General features: G+C 50.8%; 1 protein-coding gene across 1 annotated transcript in view; it reads left to right on the forward strand.

Annotated features, from left to right (window-relative positions):
• bltp3b (bridge-like lipid transfer protein family member 3B) overlaps positions 1 to 11,935 on the forward strand; it is a 37,537-nt gene extending 25,602 nt beyond the window's left edge. The window contains 12 exon segments of the mRNA XM_067254091.1: positions 1,051 to 1,244; positions 1,453 to 1,656; positions 1,658 to 2,191; positions 2,791 to 3,458; positions 4,911 to 5,059; positions 5,969 to 6,126; positions 6,367 to 6,517; positions 6,836 to 6,880; positions 8,803 to 9,071; positions 9,217 to 9,325; positions 9,530 to 9,690; positions 9,788 to 11,935. Coding sequence (XP_067110192.1) covers positions 1,051 to 1,244; positions 1,453 to 1,656; positions 1,658 to 2,191; positions 2,791 to 3,458; positions 4,911 to 5,059; positions 5,969 to 6,126; positions 6,367 to 6,517; positions 6,836 to 6,880; positions 8,803 to 9,071; positions 9,217 to 9,325; positions 9,530 to 9,690; positions 9,788 to 9,916 — 2,771 coding nt within the window. The 3' untranslated portion in view covers positions 9,917 to 11,935.
• The last annotated feature ends 208 nt before the right edge of the window (positions 11,936 to 12,143 follow it).

Consider the following 12,143-nt stretch of genomic DNA (forward strand, 5'->3'; position numbering starts at 1 on the left):
TACCCTACCCTGACAGCCCTACCCTACCCTTACAGCCTTACCCTACCCTTACAGCCCTACCCTACCCTTACAGCCCTACCCTACCCTTACAGCCATACCCTACCCTTACAGCCCTACACTACCGTTACACTCCCTACCAATGTTCCCTCGAATCTTTTCCCGCACTGAGCAAATAGAAATCTGTCTGAGCGCAAACTACAGTACTGTGAGCCATTTGTGATTAAATGTAAAACTCTGAGCACGAAATGGACGTTAGATCGAATGTTCAAATGTAACATTATTACATTTACATTTATTCATTTAGCAGACGCTTTTATCCAAAGCGACTTCCAAGAGAGAGCTTTACAAAGTGCATAGGTCACTGATCATAACAACAAGATAGCCAAAAAACATTGCGAGTAGCCAAAACATGAAGCACACATTGTGAACAACCAAAGTAAGTGCCAAAGGGAAGAACCATAAGAGCATGTAGTTAAACAAGTTACAATTAAACAACATGAACCGCTATAAGTGCAAGTGTACCTGTGGAAAAAAGCAAGCAACAGTAATAAAAACAATATATCACAGCGAGAACAAAAATTGAAATCAGTTACCACTAACCACAAGAGCAACAAGTCTCTAAGCAAGAGTCATTGTGATCCTTGAGGAAACTAACATCGGGTCAAGCGAACCATTCCTAAGTACCGTTGTACTCCCGGAACAAGTGCGTTCCGGGCGTTATTATTGTAATTGTATTGTGATTGGCTGAGTAGCCTAGAGTGACATTGAAACGTACAGTATGAAGTGGGCTTGGCCACATTTGGCCGATCAACTGAACATTACTAGTTTTTCTAAAATAATGATTGAAAAAATACTGATTTATTTTGTGCACGGTCCGAAATATCTATTGAATTGGTCTGTGTGGCCGTGCATGCACGCATCTTAGAGGGAACATTGCTCCCTACCCTATCCTACCCTACTCTTAATCTTAATCCCCCCCCCCCCCCCATTTACCATTTACTCCCACCCAGGATGTTATATGACTCTGTATCCCTTCCCCCTCCTCCCCAGTCCCCTGCCCCAACCTGTACGTGCAGCTGAACGCCCTGCAGCTGGTGCTGGACCCTCGCAGCCTGGTGTGGCTCAACCTGTTTGGGCTGGACCTGAAGCAGAGCCTGGAGCAGTTCATGCAGCTGTACAAGCTGGACGACTCGCAGAAGAGTGAGGAGCACGTGGATATACGTGTGGACGGACTCATGCTCAAGGTAGGACGCACACACACAAACACACACACACACGACGAGCAGGACAGTAGTTGGGATAACACACTCACAACACTTTGATGTGTGGGTGTGTATTGGTGACCTGAGACGCCCCCAAGAAACGCAAAGCGCCTTTTGACTTCCGTTAAGGTAGAAGTGCAGTCCGTTTACCATTCCCTTCCTGCCGCCCACCTCTCTCCCCCCGCCCCAGCTGGTGGTCCCCGCCGAGCGCGACCCCTCCGCCCCCGCCGACCTCCCCCGCTCCGTGTCGGTCCAGACCTCGGAGATGGTGGCCAGCAACACCCGTCACGCGGCCAGCTGCTCTCGCTCCCAGCTGGAGGCCCTCCTGCAGGCCTTCCGAGAGGAGCCCTTCTTCTCCTCCGCTTTCTTCCCTCGCTCCTCCTCCTCCTCCTCCCCCCCCCCCTCCCCTCCTCCACCCCGTGTTCCAGCGCCACGCCCACGAGCAGGACACCCTCCTCCACGACGTGTTCCGGGGCCTGGTGACCCCCGGCCTGGCCACCGACGCCCTCAAGGCCCCCGCCGCCGCCGACCTGTGGGCCCTGCACTTCTCCCAGTTCTGGGTGGACTACGAGGGCTCGCGGGGCGGCGCCAAGGGCCGGCCCCAGCCCTTCGTCGACGCCTTCCCGCTCACCCTGTGGGCGTGCCAGCCGGCTCGACACGCCCAGCACCGCGAGAGGCTGCGGGCGGCCGCAGCGGGGCTGCCCCGGAGCGAGTCGGGGGAGCAGGGGCGCCAGGAGAGGAAGAGGAGGCTGAGGGAGTTCTACAGGACGGAGGGACGGGCGGCGCCGCCGGGGCCCGCCGCCTCGCCCGCGGCCCCCAGCAACGGTCTCCACAAGCCCCTCTCCCTGGACAGCCTCTCGCCGGCCTCGGCCGGCGCGGATGCCGACGTGCACGTGCTCGTGCACGTGCAGAAGCATTTGAGCGCGCAGGTGAGCTTCGGGACACACATACACACGCGCGCGCATGTGGATTGATCTGGGAATGTTTGCAGTGTGACGTGCTCCCTTTTGGCTTGAGGAGCTGACTGACAACTAGCGCTTTAAAAAAATTTTTTATCATACCTTGTCTTTGTGTCAGGGCTTGACATTGTGACCACTTCGGACGCATATGCTTCTGAAATTTGTGTATATGCGACCTCAAAATATATTAGGGAGCATTTGTGCGAGAGCAAATAATCGTTAGGGTGCGACCTGTTTTAATTTCATGACCAAACGCTCACTAATTGCTAATGTAGCGGGACAAGTTATCCCTTACTTCTCAGCGTGATAAATACAAGGTGTTGTGTGTGAACTGGTTGAACTGCGTGAGTCTCGCGGCGAATGTGTGAGACTGGTGGCACTGGCATTTATGTTAATGTAGTTTAATAGATGTGTTTGTGTGTGTTTCAACAGTATCTGGGGATAAAAGGTTATTATTATCAAGCCATCATTATTGCGAGTGATGTGAGGAAAATGTAATGAAATACATGTTATACATATATATTTGCTTGCGTGTGTCTGTGTGCGTGCATGTATCTGTGTGTGTCCAGGTGAGCCACCGTCAGTACGTGTTCCTGATGCGTCTGCAGCGCAGCATCAAGGCTCTCCAGCACACCCTGCAGCAGGACCTGGAGGAGATGGGCTCTCGCCGCCCCCACCCCACCCAGCCCGCCGCCCCCTCCCCCGCCGGCCCCCAGCCCTTCTCCGTGTGCCTGGCCGTCCTGCTGAAGAGCGCCGAGGTGGCCCTTCTCCTCAACCCGGCTCCCCAGCCCGGGCCCCCGGGGTCCCCCCTGGGCTCGGAGGTGTCCCCCTCGGAGAGCAGGGGGACCCTGGAGGCCGGGGTGGAGGCGGTGGAGGCCGGGGACAAGACGGAGGCCGGGGCCGGGGGCTGCACGGTGGACCAGCTCCTCTGCGGAGGAGGTGAGGCCGAGGGGAGCCCCGCCCCGCTCATCCCCACCTCATCCGCATCCTCCGCTCGTCCGTTCGACCCCGCTGGCCGCAAAGCCTCTCTGGATGAGAGGGCCGGAGTCACGGGGAGGTCCAGTTCGGAGGAGACTGGTGAGGGCTCCGTGGAGGCCCGGACAGGGGGAGAAGAGCAGGGGGTGGCCCAGCCGGGTGAGCCCTCGGGGGGAAGGACTGGTGTGGGAGACCCCCTCTCTGACTGGAGCGACGGCAGGGAGAAGAATTCTGGAGCCAAGATGCCTCAGTCCATGTCAAGGTACTCACACTGGCATTACTGACCACTGTCGAGAAGAAGCAACACACATACCCACACTAGATGACACTGTATATACGCGCGTGTGTGTGTGTTTGTCTGCATATCAATGTCTATACTTGCATACGTTTTGAGCTTCTCTATGCTATGGTGTTACATGATATGCAAGGTCTTTTGGTGTGTGCGCGTGTGTGTGTGTGACCAACATACGTGAGTGTGTCGACTCTCCTCTCCCTTTCATACCCACTGCCTTTTGGAGCGCTTTGACCCATACTGAGTGTGTGTTCGGTGTGTGTGTGTTCTTTCTCCACCAAGGAAAGGCAGCTTGTCAGCGTTCTCTGACAAGCTCAGCTTCTCAAACCCCAGCAGGTCTTCCTCTCTCTATTCCATATCCAACATGTAAGACTGGTCCTCCCAACAGCCCCTGGCTGTGTACATGTCTAGATGTGTAGGCCTGCTACAGTCTTTGGAGGAAAAAGAGGCTACCCAGCTCTGTTTGTAACCAGAGAGAACCTGGCCATCAGGTCTTTTACATTTACATTTAGTCATTTAGCAGACGCTTTTATCCAGAGCGACTTACAGTAAGTACAGGGACATTCCCCCCGAGGCAAGTAGGGTGAAGTGCCTTGCCCAGGGACACAACGTCATTTGACACGGCCGGGAATCGAACTGGCAACCTTCGGATTACTAGCCCGATTCCCTCACCGCTCAGCCACCTGACTCCCACCTGACTTTTGTAAGCTTCAGACATGTTAAGGAGATACAAATACCCCCCCAAAAATAAAGGGGTTTTAAATGACGTTCCTCTGTCGTTACAAACGGAGTGATTCCAAATGGCTTCTTTTTTGAGGTGGGTGTGTTTGCTAATCTGTGTCCACTTTGTGTGTGTGTGCGTGTTGGGGTTTGATAATGTTCCAGTGGTGTGTACATGTCTGTACGTGCTAGTGTGCTGTGCATGTGCGGAAGCATGCACGTGTTCATGGATGTGCATGTGTGCATGACCTGTGTGTGTGTGTGTGTTTTCCCACAGTTGTTTGGTTTGAGCGTGCACGTGTGTTCCTGTAGTTGATAGTGTGATAGCGTGGTCAGCTAGCTCAGCAGTTTTGTGGTTTAGGTTAACTTAGGGTTCGTTCAGTTGGTTTTGGAGAGACGGGTCCGAAAAGCAACTGGAGTTCAGTTCCTATAGGTGTGTGGGGGGGCTCTGTGTGCTTGTGTGTCTGTTTCAAACAGGAAGGAGAGAGCTCATCTCGTCTGTCCATCAGATGGTTTAGAAGGGCCACACACAAACACACACACACACTCAAGTGCCCACACAACCACACACATAAATACCCTCACGTACACTGCACGCACACACACAACCAACCACACCTCTCACGTGCACGACCACTCACACACAACCGCCCCCACACACATCCCTCTAAGCGCATGTGTGTGTGTGTGTGTGTGTTGCAGTGGTCGTCTGATGAGAGACCGGTCCCAGTCCAGCTTCTCTGTCTCCTATAAGAACATGAAGAAGAGCCCATCTCTGCAGTCCCTGGACAACATCTCCATAGACAGCTACATGATGGAGGACTGTGACACCTACAGCCTGCTGGAACGAGGTGGAGCACGCACACACACACACACACGCACACATTTACATTTAGTCATTTAGCAGACGCTCTTATCCAGAGCGACTTACAGTAAGTACAGGGACATTCCCCCGAGGCAAGTAGGGTGAAGTGCCTTGCCCAAGGACACAACGTCATTTGGCACGGCTGGGAATCGAACTGGCAACCTTCAGATTACTAGCCCGACTCCCTCACCACTCAGCCATCTGAGTGAGCCATCTCAGCACACACACACGCACACGCACACGCACACACACACACACACACACACACACACACACACACACACACACACACACACACACACACACACACACACACACACACACACACACACACACACACACACACACACACACACACACACAGGCAGGCAGGATCACAGGCGGGACACTGAGTTGGAGGACTCTGATTTGTGTGGCTTGAAAAAACTTGTTTCGAAACATCCTTGCTGGCTGGTTTACGAACATTAGGCATACCTTTTGAGTCTGTAACACAAAAAAAAGTCCACAGCCATTTTTGAAATATACAGCCATGGGGTGTGTTTAGTCCAGCGTGTTCGGACTTGCAGAGTGCGTTGAAACCTTCTGGTCGGTCCACAAACATGCAGTAATGAGGACAGGGTACAGTATGAATGCAGCATGTAGCAGGACTGTAACATCAGGTTTTGACAGCAGGGGGCAGCAGTGTACCAATGTCAAATTAATACCAAAAAAGGAAAAATCATTTGTTGGAAAATACCTTTGTGTCAGCTTAAATACCAGTTATTACCACTCCTATTGAAGTTGTGTGTGTGGTGTACGTGTGTGTGTGTGGTGTGCATACATGTGTGTTTCTGTATCTGTGTGTATGCGTGTGTTTGTTTGGTGTGCATGTATGTGTGTCTGCGCGTGTGTACAGATGACGTCTCCATCTCCGGCTACAAGGATGCGGTGCCCCAGCAGAGTGCCACAGCAGAGAGTGCCAACGAGGCCATTGGTCCAGAGCAGGACGGGGGCGTGTCCCCAGACACCGTCAGCGCCACCTCCCAGAGCATAGACGAGCCCACTAAGGACATGGTAACACACACATACGCACGGACATGATCTGGTCATACACGCGGTCCAGTTTTCAAGTTCAATTTTTGGGAAACTTCTCCGTGTATAAATCTGATGACGATGGTGGTAGTGATGACGATGAATTGGTGATGGTGCATGTGAATGATGAAGATGGTGATGATGATGATGATGTATATAAAGCCGATGATGATGATGATGATGATGATGGTGGTGACTGTGGATGTGTGTGTGTGTGTGCAGGTGTCGGTGCTGGTGCTGCGGGTCCAGGGTGTGTGTGTGGGGGTGGAGGTGGTGGGGGAGAGCACGGCCGTGACTCTGGAGGCCGGCCGGGTCCGCCCCACCCAGCTGGGCAACATCAGCCTCAGACAGTACCTCAGCAACCGCAGCCTTGGTAAGGCCACACGCACACACACACACACATACATACATACATACACACACACATGCTTAACACACACACACACATATTTAAACACACACGCATAGAAACACACTCACACATCCACACACATGTACACTATACTCTCACACACACACACACACACACACACATACATATCCTTCATGCATAAGGCAAACAAATATACAGAAAGCTTTTTCTCCGTATTATGTGTGTAGACACAAGCACACAGACACACACACAGACACACACTTTCCCCTTCTTCCTTTAAATCCTTACCTCAGTTGACCCCTCCCCAATCCCCTACAGGTATGGTGTGTTCACTACCAACACACACGGTTTTGAGCAGCCCAGGTAACTGTGTGTGTGTGTGTGAGTGTGTGTGTTTGTAGTGGTGGACATCAGTGTTCCCGTTCAATATTCCATTAGTGACATGACAGAGTGTATATCACCCACCTCCCCCCAAGACCTCTGACAGGTGGAACACTGGTGGAATCACTGCTCGCATGCAAATATTGGGGTGTGCATAATAGTGCACGCGTGTATGTCCGTACATGTGTGTGTGCGTGTGTGTGTGTGCGTGTGTACAACCATGGTATTGACACGTTCACTGTGTTCTCCTAACGCCGTGAGTCACAGCTTGTGACTCATATGTCATCTTAACAGGCCTTGTTTTCAAGGTGTTCCACAGCATGCACAGAGCAGGCAGCTTACCTGACGTGTGTTTATCGAACGACACCTTAAACGTGTGTCTGTGTGCATGGCCCTCTTTTTTTTGTGTGTGTCGCTGTGTGTGCCTTCCAAACATGGCACTTTCTAGTATTTCCTGGGCATGAATCAGGACCGTGGTTCAGAAATGTGTACTTCAAGACATGCAGCACGGCGAAAAGCCGGCATTCTGTTTTCTTCCAACAGCAACTCAATTTGAACTTAGCGTGTGTGTGCGTGTGAATACACACCTACATTTATATATGAAATCGAAAATGGCCCCTTTTCTCTTTGTGTGGGCTACACACACCCTTCAGGTAGAAATAGAACCCTCCCCCCCTCTGTACCTCACTGTATTTATCTCCTATGTCCCCCCCCCAACCTCCCCATTTCCCCCCTCTTCTTATTTTCACCGTCACCGCCCTCTCTCCCTCCTTCTCTCTCATCTCCTTTCTCTCTCCCCTCTCCACCACTCTCTGCCTTTAACGCTCTCTCTTCTCTGCCTCTTCTCTCTACCTCTCCCTCTCTCTCTGTTTCTCTCCTCTCTCTTTACCTCTCTCCTTTCTTTCTACCTCTCTCATGTCTCTCTACCTCTCTTCTCTACCTCTCTCTCTCTCTATCTCTTCTCTCTTTACTTCTCTCTACCTCTGTTCTCTCTACCTCTCTCTCTACCTCTCTTCTCTCTCTCTATCTCTTCTCTCTTTACTTCTCTCTCTACCTCTCTTCTCTCTCTCTACCTCTCTCTCTATCTCTTCTCTCTTTACTTCTCTCTCTACCTCTCTTCTCTCTTTACTTCTCTCTCTACCTCTCTTCTCTCCATCCTTCCACTGCAGCAGGTTTGGCCGTCTCAGTTGGCTGGTTTGGTCAATGAGAGAGAACACCAGCTTACCCCAGCTTTTCTCTCTTACACACACACACACACACACACACACACACACACACACACACACACACACACACACACACACACACACACACACACACACACACACAGATACAAACACACGCACACACACAGGAGTAATCCTCTACTCTCTCTCTCTTCCACATTCCTTACTCCCTCTTTCTTTCCCTCTTCCATACCCGGTCTCTCTCTCTCTCTCTCTCTCTTCCTTCTATCTTTTTTCCATTCCTCCCTATTACTCTTCTCCCCAACTCCTACACGGGGTGGAGCTTCATTTTATCTGATAGTATGTGGGTGTGTGTGTCTGTGCACAAGCGCTTGTAAAGCGCAGTGGTGGCTTGCCGGCCTTGAAATCGCTTTGTGGGATTAATTCCAAGCTGAGCCCCTCCCAAATCCCTCCCAAATGTGTGCGGTATGGATTTGCTGATAAATTGTTGGTAAAACTCATAATTGCTGTAATTCATCTTCCGTTGGTGGTAGTCATAATTCTGTGTTAGCCTCTCGGTCTTCCGGGATATGATGCCTTTTACGTCATGAAATAAGGAAAGTATTTTCAGTTTTCTCTTTGAAACCTTGTTAATCCCAATCCCCACCTTTCCCTTCTCTCTATCCACCGGCCATGCTCCTCCCCCCCCTGTCCCCTCCCCACCCCCCTCTCTCCCAGGCGGGGGTCTGGAGACGGAGCCAGGGGCGGCAGCGGGCAACTCCCCCCCCCACCCCGAGGTGCGGGCCCGGCTGGAGACGGGCCCGCGGGCCGCCGCCCACTCCCCGCTGGCCGAGCGCAACGGCTTCCTGCAGCTGCGTCTCCACGGCTACAGGGCCGGCTTCCTCATGTCCACGCTGCGGAACCTGGCCCACTTCCTGGAGGACGACTCCGCCCCGCAGGTGCTGCCCATGGAGATCAGCGTCCGGGACACGCACGTCGACATCAAGGTGTGTGTGTGTCGTAAGCGCTCAGAATCAACGCCCTGAATCGGTTCGCGTTCCTCCTCGGGGGGGAGAAATACCGCCAAGTAGCCGTCCTACATATGAGCCAGCCAATCACACGCACACACTCACCTTGTGATCTTTCCGATAGGATGATGGTCCCCGTGACAACGCCTCCGACCCGGGGCCCAGCCCTATTACCCTCCATGTGGACAGTCTGGTCATACACAGACGAGATGACGGAGCCTTTTCTATAGGAGGTATTGAACACACACTCTTATTGTAGCCACCCCCACACACACACACAACACACACTTAATATATGTATGTAAACATACAGACCCACATGTAACAGTCACTTTGAGTACATTCACTCAACTTGACACACATGTATGTGTGGTGACCACCCAACACACAAACAACATGCACTGGATTTAACCACTTTCTCTCTCTCTAATACATAGTGGACAATGCTTCCGAGGGCGGGCCCAAGATCAAGGACTTGTTGATTGAGAGTCCTCTGAGCCAGTTACCCGAGGCCCTGCGTGCGGTCAGCAACGTTTCAAAGGCTACGCAGACCTCCCCTGGCCCATCCACCAGCCCTCGTCCGTCAAGCAGAGAACAGGTACATGTCCCCAGTTGGCGCACCCACACACACACACACACACACATGCACTTTAAGGGGATTTCTCTCTCCTAAACCTCTTGTGTGTTCCTCGCAGCTGCTGGTGGAGGAGAACGAGTGCTTGAAAGTGGAGCTCTCTCGAGCCAAGATGGCATTGGCAGAAGCCCAAATGGAGAAAGACTCGCTGTTGCACCGAATGAAGAGCCTGAAAGTGAACACCAGCTAGGTTAGAGGCTAGGCTAGCTGGAGGCCCCCGGCCCACCAGTAGGGGTGAGCTACCACAAGGGTGTAGCGGGTACGGAGGGAGGCCTGCTCGCTACAGGTGCCTCGAGGAAGGCCAGTGTTGACAGGATGAAGACACAAGGGGGGTGAGGGGGGGTGGGTTGGTCCCAGTCTTATCAAGGTGCTTTTCTGCTACACCCCCCCCTTCCCACATTGTAGAGCATAGCACTACCTTGCTCGTGACGAGAATAAAAAAAATAGATTTAAATATAAAATAAATACTTGAAGATGGCTGTGACGCGGTCCTCCCTTTTTGGACCGATGGTCGTCGTTATTTGAGTTTTTAAGTGTTTAGCTGTTGCGACGCCCCAAGCTGCGGCTGCCTATTACGAGATTCCGAGAGAGAAGCAGACGCGGGTTTTGCGTCTGAAAGGAGGGATGGAGAGGGGCGTGGAGGATCAGCAGGGTTTGAAATCCCCAAAATAACAGTGCTTTGCTAGAAGGCAGCCCCCCCCCTCACACACACACACACACCGGTTTAGGGGCTTGCTGTACCATTCACATCCTTTGACTCTATAGTAACATGCAAAAACCGTGTGGGGACGGTGGGTGGTGTATCTGATCAACTTGATTCAACTGTATACTAGAGGTGTGGAGAAACGCTGAATGTCATATCTTCAGAGGAATGTCTTACAAAGAGAGACAAATTTTGCACTGCACATGAACTGAAACTCGTTGTTTGGCACGTTTGAGTGGGGAGGTAGTGTCTAGCTTTTCATCAATTGTCCTTTTGCGTGTGTATGGTCGTGTACATACAAACGAATGTGAAATACATACACCCGATGATTTTTTACAACAGGATTCTCCAAGGTTACGCAGTATTTTCATGTGTGTGCGTGTGTTTGATCCAAGTGTTTTGTTCTTTTATTTTCTTGTGCAACCTGAACAAGCGTTTCATGAAATAGAATACGTTTATCTTTTCATATCCCTCAATCATTCCTGATGAACACAAAAATGTCTCATTGCACTGGCTTCACTGGCTTTCCCCCTATTTTTCTACATGTAAATAGCTACCTACATGTGCACTTTTGAATCTAACCCGCTGTATATATGACTCACATCTCCCACACATGAAAGTACCTCTCAAACCGGTCATAGAACACATGCCGGTCAACTCTTAAACAACCAATGAGGGGAGAGTACACTAACTTGGCGTACAAGCCAATATGAAAAAAAAGAATGAAAAAAAAGAATAGCTTCTATACTGTCTGCTATGTCCCCTCATCTCTGATCAATGCAGGATAAAAACAGGCACGTGCAAGCTGCCTGGCTATATACAGTCCTACATGTGTGTGTGTGTGTGTGTGCGCGCGTGTACTCAATTTGCATAACCTTCCTTGTGTCATCTTACCTATACCTGCTGCTACTCTGTGCTGTGTGCCTCTGTGTGTAGGAGGAATCATTGGGGACTGTCTCCATGTAGAACTGAGAACAGTAGAAGGACACATGCTTTACTGTCTGGAAATAACATGATTTGGCTCATCGCATACATTATTGACTACTAGCCCTTCCATTAGGATTGGTGTCATTCATTGTTGTTGTTTTGTTTTTCATAACCAGGAACTACTCTTGGATTTAGACTAGTCCTATCCCCAGTTGATAGTCCAGTCTAGTCCAGCTGAATGTCTCTCACAGCTGCCCAGTCCCATTGCTGTTTTGTACATACATCCATAGAACACAAGTAGTTATCTGCACAACTACAGCAGCAAGACTGGAAATGGAAAAGGGTGGAGGATAAAAAACTTAAAAAACTTGATTGTACTTAAACATTTATATGAGTTTACTCTCCCCCCTTCACCTACAATAAACCCGTCTCCATCGCAATACAGACTCTCATTTCAAAATGCTCCTCCGCCTATCCAGGGAGCGTAGCCCCCGAGGCCCTGTGCAGAAAACAAAACCTTCTAATGTAATATGTCTGTCAGAAGCTGCTGAATTACTGAAGAAAAAAATTAAATGACATCCTATCAAGCCTGTCGCCTCTTTTTAATCAAAATGGTATGCTCGTATCTCATTGTTCAAGTTCCTGGGTTTAAAACTTGTTCTGTATGTTCTAGAATAAATGTTTCCCTGCTCAACACACCTGATTCAAATGAAGGATCATTATTGTACTGCAGATCTTGATAATGACCATATCATTTGAAGGAGTCCAGTGTGTTGGAGCAGGGAAA

Source organism: Osmerus mordax, chromosome 17, assembly GCF_038355195.1.
Source record: "Osmerus mordax isolate fOsmMor3 chromosome 17, fOsmMor3.pri, whole genome shotgun sequence".
NCBI classification, from domain to species: domain Eukaryota; kingdom Metazoa; phylum Chordata; class Actinopteri; order Osmeriformes; family Osmeridae; genus Osmerus; species Osmerus mordax.